The 20,485-nt window shown below is 45.4% G+C and overlaps 1 protein-coding gene across 3 annotated transcripts in view; it reads left to right on the top strand.

The window, feature by feature from the left end:
- Positions 1-19,938, top strand: part of gstcd (glutathione S-transferase, C-terminal domain containing) — a 66,488-nt gene extending 46,550 nt beyond the window's left edge. For all 3 annotated transcript variants that reach the window (XM_029766378.1, XM_029766376.1, XM_029766377.1), the window contains exons 10-13: positions 7,737-7,870; positions 9,459-9,489; positions 17,695-17,764; positions 18,838-19,938. In XM_029766378.1, the coding sequence (XP_029622238.1) occupies positions 7,737-7,870; positions 9,459-9,489; positions 17,695-17,764; positions 18,838-19,019 (417 nt within the window). In that variant the 3' untranslated portion in view covers positions 19,020-19,938. The remainder of the gene's footprint in view (positions 1-7,736; positions 7,871-9,458; positions 9,490-17,694; positions 17,765-18,837) is intronic.
- The last annotated feature ends 547 nt before the right edge of the window (positions 19,939-20,485 follow it).

Raw genomic sequence — 20,485 nt, 5'->3', positions numbered from 1 at the left:
CGTTGAAGTGGAGCGTAAACAAACGCCCTGCCAAAAGATGTAGGAGCAATATGTGCTATTCAGGCAGAGGTTAGAAGGAATAACCGTTTGGAAGAGTAAATGTTTATCATAAAGGCAAAATGTTTCAACTCCCCAGCTATTTGCACCGTTTATGACGTTGACCTCTCATTTTGACCACATGAATCATCTTGACTCCGCTAGTTGACTCGTTTGCATCTGTATCAACCAGTGCGTGTGTGTGGGTGTGTGTGGGTGCATGTGTGTGTTGTGGCTCGTTCACACACAAGTCTCCCTTGCTGTGCTAGATAATTGTGATTGTGGTTTATTTCACTCAGCGAGCCGCTGCTACCACAGTTCTAAGTTACTTCACTTGTTCTCTCCTCTCTCTCCTCCACACAGAGTCTGGGCCAGATGAAATTAGAGTCTACAATTTACTGTGTGTGTGTGTGTGTGTGTGTTGTGGTGTACTTAGTTTGTGTGGGTCTCCCGCAGTGTATTTCAATTCCTCTCCTCTCCTGCCAGAATCGAATAAAAGCCCACGTTCATCAGCGGCACTCTAACTACCTGAACTGCCAAATTAGTCCCAAATGAAACGAGTTGTCGTTAATTACGCTATTATCAGGTCTATTTTGATCTGCTTGTGTTGGTTGTTGGCCACAGAACGGGTGCTTGTTTGATTTAGGAATTCATTAGCATCCAAGCTGGTAGAACCAAGCTAACTTCCCCGTTGTGTCACTTCACTCATCACGGTGAGGTCAGAGTTCAGTCGGGGTTAACCAGGGTAGGAAGTAACCTCCCTCGCCCCAAATGAACTGTAAGGCCTGAGTGTGTATTAAACCTAGATGCTAAGTGTTGGTGTTAATCATGTATTTATTTGATTGGGACAAATACAATGAAAACATTCACCTTTAACTATCAAGTGTCAGATCATCGTTCATAATAATTGATTGGACAACTAAATGTCTATTGTGTTATATTACAGTATATCATGTCTCTAAAATATGCGAAACATAATGTTTAAATCTAAATGTAAAACATGTTATGGCCGTCTCTCCTTCCAGTACGAGTCGTCATAGCTGAGATTCAGACTAGAATCTGTACTGTACTTCAGGCTTGCTGCTTCTCCCTGCTTCCCCCAGGCTGAGGTCCAGGAGGTTTGTCTATCAGTCCCTCCCTAAAAGAGGTCATGATGTTGAAGGTAGACTCTGTGATATGACGTAGATGCAGAAAGAAACGGCGTAGTGGGTCAATTTCCACAACTTAAGAGCGTTGCTCGAGGCTCAACCTCTCCACTGTGAATGTGTGAAGCGAAAGCGTGCACGTGCGCAGATACTGTGTGTGAGCAAAGTCTTGCATCTCGCTCATCTCAGTATCTGCGGTGGTACCTTTTCAAAAACAAAATGTAAAACGTATTCTATGTCCATCTATTCTCCCAGGTACATTATGTTACGAGGTGTTCAGACAGTGAGTCATCGTAGTGAGTTTCAGACTAGACACTGTGCTGAAGGCTCCCTCCTCCAATCTCTGTCTGTGACACCAATAGATGGTACACTACATGACCAAAAGTATGTGGACACCTCCTTGTCGAACATCTCATTCCAAAATCATGGGCATTGATATGGAGTTGGTCCCCCCTTTGCTGCTATAACAGCCTCCGCTCTTCTGGGAAGGCTTTCCACTAGATGTGGACATTGCTGCGGGGACTTGCTTCCATTCAGCCACAAGAACATTAGAGAGGTCGGGCATTGATGTTGGGCGATAAGGCCTGGCTCACAGTCGGTGTTCCAATTCATCCCAAAGGTGTTTGATGGGGTTGAGGTCAGGACTCTGTGCAGGCCAGTCAAGTTCTTCCACACCGATCTCGACAAACCATTTCTGTATGGACCTCGCTTTATGCACAGTGGCATTGTCATGCTGAAACAAGAATGGGCCTTCTTCAAACTGTTGCCACAAAGTTGCAAGCACAGAATCGTCTAGAATGTCATTGTATGCTGTAGCGTTAAGATTTCCCTTCACTGGAACTAAGGGGCCTAGCCCAAACCATAAATTAACAGCCCCTGACCATTATTCCTCCTCCACCAAACTTTACAGTTGGCATTATGCATTGTAGCAGATATTGTTCTCCTGGCATCAGCCAAATACAGATTAGTCTGTGGACTACCAGATGGTGAAGCGTGATTAATCACTCCAGAGAATGCTCCAGAGTCCAATGACTGTGAGCTTTCCACCACTCCAGCCAGCGCCTAGCATTGCGCATGGGGATCTTAGGCTTGTGTGCGGCTGCTCGGTCATGGAAACCCATTTCATGAAGCTCCTGACAAACAGTTATTGTGCTGATGTTACTTCCAGAGGCAGTTTGGAACTCGGTAGTGAGTGTTGCAACCGATGACAGACGATTTCTACGCGCTTCAGCACTCAGCGGTCCCCTTCTGTGAGCTTGTGTGGCCTACCACTTTGCGGCTGAGCCGTTGTTGCTCCTAGACGTTTACACTTCACAATAACAGCACTTTCAGTTGACCGGGACAGCTCTAGCAGGGCAGATATTTGACTGACTGACTTGTTGGAAAGGTGACGTCCTATGACGGTGCAAACGATGAAAGTCACTGAGAACTTCAGTAAGGTCATTCTACTACCAATGTTTGTCTATGGAGATTGCATGGCGGTGTGCTCGGTTTTATACACCTGTCAGCAACAGGTGTGGCTGAAATAGCCGAATCCACTAATTTGAAGGGGTGTCCACATACTTTTGTATATATAGTGTATATTGTGCTGAAAGCTTCCTCCCATCTCTCTGTCTGTGGCACCAATAGAAGGTATATTTATACCTGCTGTTATTAGATCTAGTGCCTAACTACAGGTCCAGACCAGCCACTTCATGGAGACCTGCTCCACAGCAATGTACTCTCCACAGTACTGTGTGGGTTGGGGAGTGTGTTTGGTATCTACTGTAGTCAGGGTATGTTTTTCTGCACACTCACACACACACACAGGTGGCGAGACCTTTAGCAAGTGTTTATGCATTAACGAGAAAGACCTATTGAGAAACAATTCCCTTGGTTTTTTGCAGAGGAGTTTTAACTTTTTAATAGCCAAGAGTTTCTAACACATTATCTGCGTGGACCTGTCTGTGGTGTGAATGCACGGCATATTATTTAGTGCTGCCAGTTAGAGCCCACTGCTTCACCCCCAGGTGCAGCACATTATGCTGAATAATCCCAGTATTTATTATACATGGCTCCATTTATAGCCCTAGATAGTCATTTACTCAGGTTAATCAGGTTGTTCCCTATTCTTAGCCATGGAGGCTTGCTCCAAGGCATGTGCCGGGCCAGGTGTGTAATCAGTTAGGCATCAGAGCTGCTCTGTTGGAGACGAGGGTTTATCCCCCATAGATCTCATCTCATAGAATGTCCACCAGTGTACCCCTCCTCTCCTTGTACTAGAGTGATGGCTGAGGCCTACATCTCACCGCCACTCCTCTCCTTGTACTAGAGTGATGGCTGAGGTCTACATCTCACCGCCACTCCTCTCCTTGTACTAGAGTGATGGCTGAGGCCTACATCTCACCGCCACTCCTCTCCTTGTACTAGAGTGATGGCTGAGGCCTACATCTCACCACCACTCCTCTCCTTGTACTAGAGTGATGGCTGAGGCCTACATCTCACCGCCACTCCTCTCCTTGTACTAGAGTGATGGCTGAGGTCTACATCTCACCGCCACTCCTCTCCTTGTACTAGAGTGATGGCTGAGGCCTACATCTCACCGCCACTCCTCTCCTTGTACTAGAGTGATGGCTGAGGCCTACATCTCACCGCCACTCCTCTCCTTGTACTAGAGTGATGGCTGAGGCCTACATCTCACCGCCACTCCTCTCCTTGTACTAGAGTGATGGCTGAGGCCTACATCTCACCGCCACTCCTCTCCTTGTACTAGAGTGATGGCTGAGGCCTACATCTCACCGCCACTCCTCTCCTTGTACTAGAGTGATGGCTGAGGCCTACATCTCACCGCCACTCCTCTCCTTGTACTAGAGTGATGGCTGAGGCCTACATCTCACCGCCACTCCTCTCCTTGTACTAGAGTGATGCCTGAGGCCTACATCTCACCGCCACTCCTCTCCTTGTACTAGAGTGATGGCTGAGGCCTACATCTCACCGCCACTCCTCTCCTTGTACTAGAGTGATGGCTGAGGCCTACATCTCACCGCCACTCCTCTCCTTGTACTAGAGTGATGGCTGAGGCCTACATCTCACCACCACTCCTCTCCTTGTACTAGAGTGATGGCTGAGGCCTACATCTCACCACCACTCCTCTCCTTGTACTAGAGTGATGGCTGAGGCCTACATCTCACCGCCGCTCCTCTCTTTGGGGAGAAACATTGAGCCAGGTCCTCTGAGGAACAGAGAGTAGTGGAGTGTAACGTCTGGATACTGCTGAGAAGATCTGATCTGGAGCTGCGTCAGTCTTCAGTGTGGTCCCTTTATCTTCTCTCTCTTCTCTCTCTCTTTCTCTTTCTCTCTCCTTTCTCCTTCGCTCTCTCTTCCTCTATCGCAGTATCTATTTATCTTCCTCCCTTCATGCTTTCTCCTCTTTCACTCTCTGCTTTGTCCCCTTTCCCTCTCTATCTCCCCACCACTCTCTCTCTCTCTCTCTTCCCCCTCTCTCTCCCTCCCTAGCCCTCTCCACCCAGCAGGGGTAGATGCGTTTTAGGCTCTGAGTAGACTAGAACAGTGGGAGTCAAAGCAAAGCTGCTCTGTGTGGTAGGTGCTGTAGGTCGGTTATCTCTGCTCATCACTGACAGAGCCCCCTATAGCCAAGACAAGTACATCATTTATGATACAGTATTTGATAAGAGTGCAAATGAACCACGATGTGTAGAAAGCAATACCGGAGACAAATGTTAATTCAATACCAGAGGTAATAAGCAACGATGCACACGGGGTGTGATATATTGCCGTGGTTAACCCGTGAAGTGTTTTTCACACTGAGACTGTGTGTGTGTGTGTGTGTGTGTGTGTGTGTGTGTGTGTGTGTGTGTGTGTGTGTGTGTGTGTGTGTGTGTGTGTGTGTGTGTGTGGACCAGGGTGTATTAGCTGGGAATAATGAGTTTCAGAGCTCATATTTCAGCCCACTGCCTGTTGTTATTCATTATGAAGAGAAGTTGTACTCGTGCAAAGATGAGAGGGGGGGGGGAAAAATTGTGGACCAGAATCTTCTATAAGATCACCCACCCCCCAAAAGACGGGTGAGACTAATAAAGAGTGTTTTTTTCCCAAACAATCCTCAATCCTTATCGGCTCGCATTAATCCATAATTGATACCGGCCTCCACAGAAGCCTCTGGCTTAATGGAAACAGGCTCTCCCCACATGGACAGTTCCTTTCTTTAGTCTAGTTTTCCAATTGTTTCTTTAGTCTTGTTTTATCACATGGTGCGTCTGTGTTTTCCTTTGCAACGCTCCCTCTTGAGTAAGTAACCAATACAAGAGTAGTACCCTCCAAGTGTTTCAAGAACAAAGAATACATTTGGAATTTATATGCAGTGCTTCCTCCTCAGAAATGCAAAACAGCCAACAACAACATTCCTCTGGTCTGGTTGGCAGGAAGGACTTCCATCTTTATCACATTACTACAAGGAGGAGGGCTAGCTTCCAAGATGGCCGACGATAAAAAGGCAGAAGGATGCCTCGGAATGTGTTCCCAATATGTGGCAGGTAGCTTCTACTCTTAATCTTTTCTTTCCCGCTGGCGCTGCTCGTGCTGAAGTCGCTGGTGGTCTTAGTATTGCTGTTGTCAGCCGTTCTACTTTAGATACTTTGCCTATACTGACCTCAATGCACCATTTCACAGGGATTTCCCTTCACTGGTATAATTGGTTTAACGAGATGCTGCCATGTTGTTGGAATGAAAACCTGAATCTACAGTAGGCCTCCAGGACAAAAGACTAAGGAACCCTGGCTTAAAGAGTTGCATCTAACATTCCAGCACTCTGGTCCTCCTATAAGTACCTGTCTTCTAGTTCCCCTACATAACTGGAACGATGCCTCCAGAGAGTCATGCCAACCCAGGCCACGGTACTGCAGGGCCCCGGTTTGATCGGGGGAGAGGCACTCCGGCGCTACATTGGCAGCCAAACAACAGGAGGATTAAGGTCCCTTAAATCTCTAGGCTGCAGTGTATTTCTCAGGAGCCCGTCCAACTCTCCCTGGAAATCCCTGGCTGAGGTGTTCTGAAGCCTTCTGCCGCGACCACAGAATGAGAGAGGAGCGTATACAAAAACTTGGTTGCGGTTTTATAGTTACGGAAATGTCAGAATCCACAGAGAAAAGCCAAGCTGTGACGTGGATGTGAAGGAGCAGGTGGTATATATTACAGCTGTGATGGATTACAGCAGTCAGCCTGCCACGATACATTTGATGTGGACTTAAAGTAACGTTAAGGGACGTTCATCCCGAAAGAATGGTCGTTAATCGCTCTTTAGCGGGGGATTTGCTATAATTCGAATCTTAAGTCTTGGAAGAGTGCTGTCTCACACATTGAACAGAATCTGTTGTATGTGGATGTGGCCAAATCAACATGTATTATCTTGAACATTGTCTTTGGGGTTCTTTTTGAAGTTCTCCCAACACCTCATTTTGGATCCTCCATTCATAGCTGATGACGTTGGAGAAATACTTAGGAGTTAGCTAGCTAGTGTTTCTGACTGGGCTCCAATGCCAGGGTGCTGATTTGAAAATTACCAGTAGTAACAGTAGGCTGATAAGTACTACCCAGAGCCATAATATTTAGAGGGTTAGGACAACTTTTACGATGTTATATATTTTGTTCTAATTCTCGACATTCAGATAGTTACATAGTATTGTTTAAATATTCCGCCTGTAATGTTAGTGGGGAGCTAACATGGCTGCCGTAGAATGTCGAAGTGTCATGTAAATGCATCATAATGCAGAAACGTCATTTGCCCAACTCTCTAAATGCATGGACCTGGTCCAACCTACTCCCAACTAAACGTGGTTCCAGGTGCTCAAGTCCACCTACCATAGATGTTATGGGATATTGATGGAAATGTCTTAGCTCTCAGTCGAAGAGGCTCTCCTCAGAATGATCAACATCTACTAATCCAGTGTTTACCAAACCTCTCCTCGAGTACCCCAACCATGCCGCTTATCTGATGTATTTCAGACAGTACTAACACTCCGGAATCAATTTGTCAACTGATCAACTGACACTGTACTAATGGATATCGACTTGAAGTGGGATATTGGGATATTAGGAAAACAGTCTGCTACAGTAGAGTCCCAGAGGTTCTCTCTTTCTCTCCATCTCTCTCTCACCATCTCTCTCTCCATCTCTCTCTCTCCACCCAGCATCCTCTAACCACTCCTCTGGTAATGTCTATTGAGATGCAGAGCGTCTGGCACGGTTTACCTGCTCAATGGGAAACCCGGTCCCTCCGTGCCTCCACTGCTAAACGACTCAAAAGTTTGTTTACTCCACACGTTCAGCATCAAACGGCTTCTTTAACTAGTTAATCAGTGAGGTTTTTTTTCTTCTCCAAACGGTTCGGTTTGTTTTCCCTATTGACTCAGGGTTAGGTTTGCTATCCGAGATGCTTTCCAATGAGGTGTATCGTATCGTGATGATGTGATGGATGCAGAGGAAGAGGGTGTTCTGATTGGGTAATGTTTAACAAATTTGTGTGTGTGTGTGCCTGTGAATGTGTGTGTGTGTCTCCAGGTGGCCCTCCATGCGTGTGGCGTTGCGACAGACATGGTGGTAGAGCAGTGTATCCAGGCGGGAGCGACCTTCGTGGTCAGCCCCTGCTGCTACGGCTTCGTCCAGAACACACTGAAGTTCACCTTCCCCAGGAGGTCTGTCTGTCTGCCTGTCTGTCTCAATGTGTCTTTCTGCCTGTCTCTCTGTCTCAATGTATATATTTCTGCCTATCTGTCTGTCACTGTCTGTCACTGTCTGTCACTGTCTGTCACTGTCTGTCACTGTCTGTCACTGTCTGTCTGTCTGTCTGTCTGTCTGTCTGTCTGTCTGTCTGTCTGTCTGTCTGTCTGTCTGTGTCTGTCTGTCTGAGTTGTCTTTATCTTGTGCCTCCTTACCCATCTTCTTCTGTTATCTTTATCGACTGTATCTCCCACCATTTCTGCCTCTCCCTCTCTCTCGCTCCACCGGTCTCTCCATCTTCATTTGTACCTCTCTGCCTCCTCTATCTGCGTTGTTCTCTGGCTTATGTTTTCTTCCACAGCTTCTACGACTTCTGTGTCACCCTGCACTCTCATTCAGTCCATTCAATCAGCATTAGGAGAATGATCTTTCAGTACAGGGCTGCTGTCACAAAATGACAGAGTAAAAAAACTACTGCATAACCAAATAAGTTGGCGAACACAAATCACTGATTTCTCCGAAAATGTCTTCTGCTCATTTCATTCTGGGGCCGAGCCGGAACAACTTATGCGTTTGATGCCTTGATATTTTCCTAGGCTGAGGTATGATCCGAAGAGTGTGAATTGTGCTTGAGGGCATGAACACGAGGGAGAGGGAGATAAATGTAGGAGCTAGTTTTTTATGCTGTTGTTCCTGTTGCCATGACAGCACTCTGACTGGCTGGTGTGTGAAGTGGCTGGTATGAGAACTAGGAGGAAGGATACATGACATGTTGACAACACAAAGGCCTCAATGACCACAAAACATGGTATTCTAAAGAGAGAATGCACTGAAGGTTGTGGTATATCATTGCTACTGGCATAGCTAAAGGCTGTTACTGGATATGAGGTGGGCCCTGTAGCAGTGTCAGTATTCATGCTACTCTGCAGTACACCACAGCCTTAACTAGTTCGTCCTCAGGTTATGGTCCTGAAGACAAACTTTCACCAAGAGTCAACATACCAAGTTCAAATTCCCAGATGTTTTTTGTTATATTCAGCACCTGCTCAGAGACTTTGGATGTGTGTATGTCATCTTTTACAGTACCTAGCTATGGAGTATGTGACCGAGAGGCTATAGCCGGCCAAGTGAAACATTAGAGTCCTCAACTGAGTGGTCTGACTGCCCGTGACGTGACATGACCTTTGACGTCTTCGGTGCCATGTTGATTATTAGCTAGCTTTAAGCTCTTTCTCGCTACTCTTTAACATCACAAACAAACTGCCAGTTTCCAAGGACATCAGATAAAGAACTTGCTCAAAATGAGCATTGTTTGTGTTTTTGTTACATATGGAGTTTAGCATCAGAAGATAGTTTGTTATATCATGACTTACAAAAGAAGATGGACTTAGTATGTGAATGGCAGTGTAAACTATAGACACTAGTACAATGCAATACAAATAGTTTTCCCACAGAAAAGCACAACGTGCAGATTTACTGAAAAGTTTTTACACTTTAATCATCTTTTCTCTGAGCATTATTCCCAAAATATCTCACTTCTTTCAAATTCTCTCTTTTTTGCAGCAAAAGGTTTCTGGAGACACTGAGTTACAAGGTAGGTTCAATTCATTTCAAATGAGGGTTAGATTTCCCACGCAATGTATTATTTGTTTGGATGCATATATCAGCGGCGAAGATTGAACTAAGTCAGATTAAATTAGTCTTTTTTATTTATGGTAATTGCGAACAGTGTTCTCCTACACAGGCTACAACAGTTTTGACCCCTCAGTTATAAAGCATAATAATTTACACTCATGCTGAAACCTGTTGCCCCCTTGCCGGGAATTACAAGAGGTTTTTATATATCTATACTGCTCAAAAAAAATAAAGGGAACACTTAAACAACACAATGTAACTCCAAGTCAATCACACTTCTGTGAAATCAAACTGTCCACTTAGGAAGAAACACTGATTGACAGTACATTTCACATGCTGTTGTGCAAATGGAATAGACAACAGGTGGAAATTATAGGCAATTAGCAAGACACCCCCAATAAAGGAGTGGTTCTGCAGGTGGTGACCACAGACCACTTCTCAGTTCCTATGCTTCCTGGCTGATGTTTTGGTCACTTGTGGCAAGAAGGTTTGCTGTGTCTGTCAGCGTAGTGTCCAGAGCATGGAGGCGCTACCAGGAGACAGGCCAGTACATCAGGAGACATGGAGGAGGCCGTAGGAGGGCAACAACCCAGCAGCAGGACCGCTACCTTCGCCTTTGTGCAAGGAGGAGCAGGAGAAGCACTGCCAGAGCCCTGCAAAATGACCTCCAGCAGGCCACACATGTGCATGTGTCTGCTCAAATGGTCAGAAACAGACTCCATGAGGGTGGTATGAGGGTCCGACGTCCACAGGTGGGGCTTGTGCTTACAGCCCAACACTGTGCAGGAGGTTTGGCATTTGCCAGAGAACACCAAGATTGGCAAATTCGCCACTGGCGCCCTGTGCTCTTCACAGATGAAAGCAGGTTCACACTGAGCACATGTGACAGACGTGACAGAGTCTGAAGACGCCGTGGAGAACGTTCTGCTGCCTGCAACATCCTCCAGCATGACCGGTTTGGCGGTGGGTCAGTCATGGTGTGGGGTGGCATTTCTTTAGGGGGGCCGCACAGCCCTCCATGTGCTCGCCAGCGGTAGCCTGACTGCCATTAGGTACCGAGATGAGATCCTCAGACCCCTTGTGAGACCATATGCTGGTGCGGTTGGCCCTGGGTTCCTCCTAATGCAAGACAATGCTAGACCTCATGTGGCTGGAGTGTGTCAGCAGTTCCTGCAAGAGGAAGGCATTGATGCTATGGACTGGCCCGCCCGTTCCCCAGACCTGAATCCAATTGAGCACATCTGGGACATCATGTCTCGCTCCATCCACCAACGCCACGTTGCACCACAGACTGTCCAGGAGTTGGCGGATGCTTTAGTCCAGGTCTGGGAGGAGATCCCTCAGGAGACCATCCGCCACCTCATCAGGAGCATGCCCAGGCGTTGTAGGGAGGTCATACAGGCACGTGGAGGCCACACACACTACTGAGCCTCATTTTGACTTGTTTTAAGGACATTACATCAAAGTTGGATCAGCCTGTAGTGTGGTTTTCCACTTTCATTTTGAGTGTGACTCCAAATCCAGACCTCCATGGGTTGATAAATTGGATTTCCATTGATTATTTTTGTGTGATTTTGTTGTCAGCACATTCAACTATGTAAAGAAAAAAGTATTTAATAAGATTATTTAATTCATTCAGATCTAGGATGTGTTATTTTAGTGTTCCCTTTTATTTTTGTTGAGCAATGTATAATATATATATATATATATATGTGTATATATATATATATATATATATATCATTACTAAAACCTAATAGACTCCGAAGAGCCCTGTTTTAGATGCAAAACACATGCATGGTTTAATTTCAAGTGGAGTCCTAGTCATGTTATTTTCCTTTTGCTGACTCTCTGCAGAGAGAGGAGGGGAGAGAGAGAGAGAAGGGGAGGTAGCTTATTCTCTCTTTCTAACCTCTAAGCTCTCCTGTTGATTTATCCTGAATGTATCCTGGGAACTAAAGCCAGCTTTTACAGGAACAACATCGTTACAATACCACTAATAATAATAATTTATTCAACTTTTATAGCGCTATTCATTACATAAAGACGTGTCAAGGTGCTGTAAAGCAACAGCAACAAAAAAACAAGCAATTTCAAAACAACATCATTAATCATCATGAGTAGATCGACGGTCAAGAGACTGAATGTTGAGGAAGTTCATGTCTTGATTGAGGTCAGAGGTGGTTGAAATACTGTTCCAAATGTACATTTTAGTCATTTAGCAGATGTACTTGTCTTCTGTGGGAATCAAACCCATAACCCTGGCGTTGCAAGACCAATGCTCTACCAACTGAGCCACACAGGAGGACAAATACATCCTTACTTCCCTGCCTTGGAGTCATCAATATTTGGTAGGTAAAAGCAAGGCTCTATGTCAGATCAGTGATAACTTCAAGGAAGGCAGGATGCCTTTTCACAGTATCAGAACAGGGCCTAAGTCTTATCGCTTGACACTGACAGTGCACTGAACTGGTAGGAGATGATGACATCATAATATCTTAATGATGTATGGCAGGGTTCCCCCACTGGCGGCCCGCATGCCGAATTTGCCCCCAAACCCCCCACCCCCCCCCCAGTTTTCTTAACAAAAAGATAATAAAAAAAATGTTGGACTTAAGACTGTAAAAACAACAGCGAATCACCTCCAAGTGATTTTAATTTTGTAAATCTGTTCCAAATTATTCCCACGCACAATAGAGAGACATTCACTATTTATACAAAAGTATTAGGAAACCCCTTCAAATTAGTGGATTAGGCTATTTCTGCCACACCCATTGCTGACAGGTGTATAAAACCGAGCACACAGCCATGCAATCCCCAAAGACAAACATTGGCAGTAGAATGGCCTTACTGAGGAGCTCACTGTTATAGGATGCCACCTTTCCAACAAGTCAGTTTGTCACATTTCTGCCTTGCTAGAGCTGCCCTGGTCAACTGTAAGTGCTGTTATTATGAAGTGGAAACCTTTAGGAGCAACAGCGGCTCAGACGTGATTTGGTAGGCCACACAAGCTCACAGAACGGGACTGCCAAGTGCTGAAGCGCGCAGTGCGTAGAAATCGTCTGTCATCGGTTGCAACACTCACTACCGAGTTCCAAACTGCCTCTGGAAGCAACATCAGCACAATAACTGTTTGTCGGGAGCTTCATGAAATGGGTTTCCATGGCCAAGCAGCCGAGCACAAGCCTAAGATCATGCGCAATGCCAAGCGTCGGCTGGAGTGGTGTAATGCTCGCCACCATTGGACTCTAGAGCAGTGGAAACACGTTCTCTGGACTGATGAATAACACTTCACCGTCTGACGGACTAATCTGGGTTTGGCAGGTACCGGAAGAACGCTACCTGCCCCAATGCATAGTGCCAACTGTACATTTTGGTGGAGGAGGAATAATGGTTTGTTACTAGGCCCTTTAGTTCCAGTGAAGGGAAATCTTAACGTTACAGCATACAATGACGTTCTAGACGATTCTGTGCTTCCAACTTTGTGGCAACAATTTGGGGAAGGCCCTTTCCTGTTTCAGCATGACAATGCCCCCTTGCACGAAGCGAGGTCCATACAGAAATGGTTTGTCGAGATCGGTGTGGAAGAACTTGACTGGCCTGCACAAAGCCCCATCGAACACCTTTGAGATAAATTAGAGTTCCAACTGCAAGCCGGCCTACCGTTCAAAAGTTTGGGGTCACTTAGAAATGTCCTTGTTTTTGAAAGAAAAGCAAATTTTTTGTCCATTAAAATAACATAAAATCGACGCCTCACAAGCCCTCAACTGGCAGCTTGATTAAATAGTACCCGCAAAACACCAGTCTCAATGTCATCAGTGAAGAGGCGACTCCGGGATGCTGACCTTCTAGGCAGAGTTGCAAAGAAAAAGCCATATCTCAGACTGGTCAGTAAAAAGAAAAGATTAAGATGGGCAAAAGAACACAGACACTGGACAGAGGATTACGCTGTTCTGTGAAGGGAGTAGTACACAGCGTTGTATGGGATCTTCAGTTTCTTGGCAATTTCTCGCATGGAATAGCCTTAATTTCTCAGAACAAGAATAGACTGACGAGTTTCAGAAGAAAGTTATTTGTTTCTGGCCATTTTGAGCCTGTTATCAAACCCACAAATGCTGATGCTCCAGAAACTAAACTAGTCTAAAGAATGCCAGTTTTATTGCTTCTTTAATCAAAACAACAGTTTTCAGCTGTGCTAACTTCGCAAAAGGATTTTGTAATTATCAATTAGCCTTTTTAAAATGATAAACTTGGATTAGCTAACACAACGTGCCATTGGAACACAGGAGTGATGGTTGCTGATAATGGGCCTCTGTACGCCTATGTAGATATTCCGTAACAAAATCAGCCGTTTCCAGCTACAATAGTCATTTACAACATTACCAATGTTCACACTGTATTTCTGATCAATTTGATGTTATTTTCTTTCAAAAACAAGGACATTTCTAAGTGACCCCAAACTTTTGAACGGTAGTGTATCTGCTTGGGCTTCTTGCAGTACATTTTAGAGTCTACAAATGATGTGTAATTATCTTCCTGACCATCTACTCTAGAAAAAAATCATCCTGCGACTGAATGTAGTCAATGATCTAATGTCTTAACAGATTTGGTGTACAGATGAAAGAATAATGTTTCTCCCCATCTTAAAATGCTGGTTGTGTATTTTGCACTGAATTTAGGGTATTTGGTGGTGGAAAGTCGTGTGTGTCATTTATCTCAGTTTTTTCTGTCTAGTTTGAAAGAAACTTTGACAAAGAAACTTGGCCACTTAGTTGATCGCGTAATTGCAGTCTGGAAAGAGAAATCAATATTCAATTTTAAGCAACCGGATTCATTTTCCGGCAATTAACATACAAGTTCTCTCTCTCTCTCTAAACCTCCCTCTGTGTCGAATCATCACAATATGATTAACGATTCTATTCTATTTAATTTTCAACTAATTCCTTTAGTCAAATCACATTTTATTAGTCAGATGCACCGAATGCTTACTTACGAGCCCCTAACCAACAATACAGTTAAAAAAAATACAGATAAGTAACAAGTAATTAAAGAGCAGCAGTAAAATAACAATAGCGAGACTATATACAGGGGGGGTACCGGTACAGAGTCAATATGCGGGGGCAAGCAGTTAGTTGAGGTAATATGTACATGCGTGTAGAGTTATTAAAGTAATTATGCATAGATGATAACAACAGAGAGTAGCAGTGGTGTAAAATAGGGGGGGCAATGCAAATAGTCTGGGTAGCCATTTGATTATTGCTTGGGGGTAGAAGCTGTTTAGAAGCCCCTTGGACCTAGACTTGGCGCTCCGGTACTGCTTGCCGTGTGGTAGCAGAGAGAACAGTCTATGACTAGGGTGGCTGGAGTCTTTAACAATTTTTAGGGCCTTCCTCTGACACCGCCTGGTATAGAGGTCCTGGATGGCGGGTAGCTTGACCCCAGTGATGTACTGGGCCGTACGCATTACCCTCTGTAGTGCCTTGCGGTCAGAGGCCATGCAGTTGCCATACCAGGCAGTGATGCAACCAGTCAGGATCCTCTCAATGGTGCAGCTGTATAACCTTTTGAGGATCTGAGGACCCATGCCAAGTCTTTTCAGTCTCCTGAGGGGGAATAGCTTTTGTCGTTCCCTCTTCACGACTGTCTTGGTGTGCTTGGACCATTTTAGTTTGTTAGTGATGTGGACACCAAGGAACTTGAAGCTCTCAACCTGGATCCTCCACTGCAGCCACGTCGATGAGAATGGGGGCGTGCTCGGTCCTCTTTTTCCTGTAGTCCACAATCATCTACTTTGTCTTGATCACTTTGAGGGAGAGGTTGTTGTCCTGGCACCACACGGCCAGGTTTCTGACCTCCTCCCTTTAGGCTGTCTCGTTGTTGTCGATGATCAGGCCTACCACTGTTGTCATTGGCAAACTTAATGATGGTGTTGGAGTCGTGCCTGGCCATGCAGTCATGTGTGAACAGGGAGTACAGGAGGGGACTGAGCACGCACCCCTGAGGGGCCCCTGTGTTGAGGATCAGCATAGCGGATGTGTTGTTATCTACCCTTACCACTTGGGGGCAGCCCGTCAGTAAGTCCAGGATCCAGTTGCAGAGGGAGGTGTTTAGTCCCAGGGTCCTTAGCATATTGATGAGCTTTGAGGGCACTATGTTGTTGAACGCTGAGCTATAGTCAATGAACAGCATTCTCACATAGGTGTTCCTTTTGTCCAGGTGGGAAAGGGCAGTGTGGAGTGCAATGGAGATTGCATCATCTGTTGATCTGTCGGGGCGGTATGCAAATTGGAGTGGGTCTAGGGTTTCTGGGATAATGGTGTTGATGTGAGCCATGACCAGCCTTTCGAAGCACTTCATGGCTACAGACGTGAGTGCTATGGGTCGGTAGTCGTTTAGGCAGATTACCATAGTGTTCTTGGGCACAAGATGAGGTGCTTTTGATGAAGCCAATGACTGATGTGGTGTACTCCTCAATGCCATCGGAGGAATCCTGGAACATATTCCAGTCTGTGCTAGCAAAGCAGTACTGTAGCTTAGCATCTGCTTACTCTGACCACTTTTTTTATTGATCTAGTCACTGCTGCTTCCTTTAGTGCTTTGCTCCTCGTCTTAGCGAAGAGAGGCTGTTGTACTGCGACTACGTTATTTCCGCTCTAAAACCCTGATGAAGGCTAAAGGCCAAAATGAAGACCATTCTTTTATCAACTTCAGTTGTCCTCAGAGTTGCTGAATTTCCTCTTCACCTCACTCTAAAACCTTAGGCCAGTGGCTGTGGTGGTGGCAAACAGAAACCAATATGGCATTTCACTGCTACTGTAACACAGTGAACCAACCAATCACAGTCTCGGGTGTGCACTCTTCCCCCCCCCCCCCCCCCCCCCCCCGAGCTAGTTGAACAGACTGACAGAGGAGCGCCATGACAGATGGCACTCCGCAGCTGTAATACAACGCTAATGATGTGAGGTATTGGCGCTTGGTGCTGAGTCATAGTGTTTGAACCTTGGCTAGGACGGTACTGTCCTGATCCTTCCGCAGTGAAGAATCACTTAGAGCTAGAGGATAACTAGTGTCCTCCTGGGGTTGGGGTTTTTACCGTAGGGTTGTAGAAAAGGGGTGTAGAAGATGACAAGATGGTGAATAAAGAAAGACATGAGAAGATGCCTACTGTTCCCTGGGTTTTGGTGTTTTTACCTTCTGGGGAAGAAAAATGAGGAAGTGGTAAGAGCAGGAAGGAGACTCATCCTCCCAGAGGTCAGAGGTGTGGCTCTAATGATGTACAGTATGGCTTTATACAGAGACTTTCAGGAAAGCCTGGAACGAACGTTCTGCTGCTGGGGTTGATTGAAGTCTGTGTAAATAAAACATTTAATAAATATGCCATTTAGCAGATGCTTATCCAAAGCATCTTGGTCATGTGTGCATATATTGGTGTATCAGCTGATGAGTTTTAGCTGTAGCTGTGTGTGGGGGCACCGGTTAATTGAGTTTGAGTTTGAGTTAACATTCTCTCTCTCTGTGTTCTCCCTCCATCTCTCTCTCTGTGTTCTCCCTCCATCTCTCTCTCTGTGCTCTCCTTCCATCTCTCTCTGTGCTCTCCATCCATCTCTCTCTCTCGCTCTCTGTGCTCTCCCTCCATCTCTGTCTCTCTCTGTGCTCTCCCTCCATCTCTGTCTCTCTCTGTGCTCTCTCTCCATCTGTCTCTCTCTGTGCTCTCTCTCCATCTCTGTCTCTCTCTGTGCTCTCTCTCTGTGCTCTCCCTCCCTCCATCTGTCTCTCTGTGCTCTCCCTCCCTCCATCTGTCTCTCTGTGCTCTCCCGCCATCTCTCTCTGTGCTCTCCCGCCATCTCTCTCTGTGCTCTCCCGCCATCTCTCTCTGTGCTCTCCCGCCATCTCTCTCTGTGCTCTCCCGCCATCTCTCTCTGTGCTCTCCCGCCATCTCTCTCTGTGCTCTCCCGCCATCTCTCTCTGTGCTCTCCCGCCATCTCTCTCTCTCTCTCTCTCTCTCTCTCTCTCTCTCTCTCTCTCTCTCTCTCTCTCTCTCTGTGCTCTCTCTCTCTCTCTCTGTGCTCTCTCTCTCTCTCTCTCTCTCTCTCTCTCTCTCTCTCTCTCTCTCTCTCTCTCTCTCTCTCTCTCTCTCTCTCTCTCTCTGTTCTCTCTCCATTTAGGAGCACATGATCCTCTGCCGTTTCGCAGACCAGACGGCTGTCCAGCTGCCTTCAGAACGACGCTTAATAGGTGACACACTGTCACTCAAACATACATTGTGATTGACCCCCAAATAAATGATCACCTTTTAACACAAACAGGCCACTAATGTAATTTTTTACACAATGGCGTCGATTCATGTTGACCGCAAGGTCAAAGGGGAAATTATTAGATATTATTGTATATCTCCATCAAACTGATACTCCCTTCAGTACCTGGGTCCATATTTAAAAAGTGCCTCTGAGAAGGCTTGCTGATCTAGGATCAGGGCCCCTTGTCCATAGAATCTTATTCATCGTGATTTTAAAGGCGAAACATATCCTATACCAGCACATTCAATTAGTGAAGGTACTCCCCGTTGTGTTTTCACTTTGAACCGCCCTCGTACGTTCCCTACCTGACACTTCCTGTCGTAGAAGATTCCGCTGACGGGGTGCTGCCGCCGCCATGACACCCCTTCCTCAACCTCTCCTCAACTCACACTTACCGTCTTTGATCTTATTCCTTATTCCCCGAGCCTGTCAGATCTGAGCCTCGGTCCGTCTGAGACTCTGGAGTGCTGTAGATGCGTTTGTTGTCTGTCTGGGTCTGCTTCAGAGCCACTGAGCAGCGTAATGCGGTTAGTGGGCTTTTGCCTTTAAAGCAAGCTTTGATAGGAGAGTGCCAGTGATCCCAAAGTCTTAATAGACAAGAAGAGAGTTGTTGGTACTGAAGAGGCCGGTCTAGGAAGCGTCTGCAGTAGAATGTTTAGAATGAGGGTCATATAAGGAAAGATGAACAGATCCTGGTGGAATGTCTTCATCTCTTTTTTCACTTCAATAAACTGATTTAAAGGCTGCTACAGTTCAGAAGAGGCCTAAGGGTGTATCCACAAAGGACTCACTTTGTTTATCCATAGTAATATGAAAGCAAATTCTTAGAATGATTAGAACAAAGGCAATTCTACCATGAGACAGGAGAATATTCTATCAGTTGTTTTAGTTATGTACTGTATCTGTGCACTGCAATTCACCTCTTAGTTGCCAGTGTGTGGAATATAAAGGAACTCCCTTATTGTTCTATCAGGGACATCATCACTGTGCTCTTTGACCCCTCTCCTCCAGGTAAACAGTGCATGGGCCTGGTGGACCTGGACCGCTCCTGGGCAGCAGAGACTCATGGGTACTCTGTCAAGGTGATGACCATGGAGCCAGACAGCTGCTCCCCCAAGAACAACATGCTGGTGGGTGTTGCTGGAGGCGGGGCTGGAGGCGGGGCTGGAGGGGACAACTACGCCGCCCAGTGAACCAGAGGCATGTTCAGTTGGCACCCAAAGGAAGGTCGAAAAACCAAAGGAACTACCTTGACTTGTCCAATAAGAAGACAGATTTACGTTTGTTGTTGCAAAATGTTTTGCTGCGTTTTGCCTTAATGATCACGACCCAGGGTTGTGTTCGGTCGGGAGAAAACGTATTGAAACCAAGTGAATCGGGGAGGGAGGGACTCGTCCAATAAGAAGAACATAGAATAGGACCCAACATAGGGTCAGTGTCAAACTGAGAATACAGCACAGTAAGGAAACAGAAAGCATCCGTCGCTGGACCAAGATACTAAGTAAAATCAATCATCTCGGAGGAGTTGAGGGATTTGTCTTGAGATCAGAGAAGAATGAATCACCCTGGTTGAACTGATGATGATGATATTTGACCTACAGTCAAGAAAAAGCCCTTTAGACCCTTTTCCCTAATGATGATCTGGGGCAGGTGTCCAAGTGTTTAGTTCTCTTGGAATGGTTTTATGGGTATTGGAACTGAGCAATGTCTTTATTTTATCCCTTAAATGAGTTTTAATGAGCGGGCAATTATGTGGATATTGAATTAATACACACACTGGAACTTGAGTATATTCCAAAAGTCTTGTAAAATGTTTCTTTTTAACCATTTACTTTTCTCTATTACTTCATCCATCCACATCAGGACTCGCAACTGTTGATTTGATATACATTTAGGTCACTGCATTATGTAGCTGGATTGACAATTTAGTTCTGTTTCAAACTTTAGTTCTGTTTCAAAAGTGTCTTAACTCGTAAAACCTGCTTCATACCATTTCTATTTTTTGCCAAAATTGTGTGGCGGCCATTCTTGTCTGCTCAAACAGGATTTACATTAAGTAAAATGAATGTTCCTACCTCAAGCAGGGGAAAATAAATGTATCATATTTCCACATGCCGTTTTTTGCTAATTATATGAATAGCGATTCTGTAATAGTGCTCGGCGGTCTCCCGTCTCTCCTCTCCTAACCAATAATCAGCTGTTACAAGAAGAGAAGCTAAAGAAAATCTGCTCAAAAAATCCATCTGTCCTGCTTAATTTTTAAGCGATTCATTCTAATCTGGAGGCCGTCCATGTGAGACATTCAGTGCTTTTCTTTGCTCTATTTCATTTTGTTTATAATGGTTCAGAATTTGATCAAAGCAAGCATAACTCTCAAACGGGGCTCATGGAGAATTTACCATGATTCCTCAAGGATTGTTTTGCCTTGTGCTGAGTGCCAGTGAAAAAAGGCCTTATTTTGCATATCCTAATACATCAACAGCGTCTATGAATATTTCATGAAGGCTTGGCTGTTGGAAAGGTCAGCGTGCAGGATGGAGTACACTCTGTTGCTTCTAGAGACTAGTAGAGGGAGAAACCACAAAAACCATTAGTTGTAATGATATATTATATATACACTCCCTAAAGCTGTTTATTCTCGCAGTTGGTAGTTTATATG

This window comes from Salmo trutta, chromosome 11 (assembly GCF_901001165.1).
Source record: "Salmo trutta chromosome 11, fSalTru1.1, whole genome shotgun sequence".
Lineage (NCBI taxonomy): Eukaryota > Metazoa > Chordata > Actinopteri > Salmoniformes > Salmonidae > Salmo > Salmo trutta.
The sequence above is the reverse complement of the archived record's forward strand: the minus strand, read 5'-3'. Positions and strand labels throughout refer to the sequence as shown.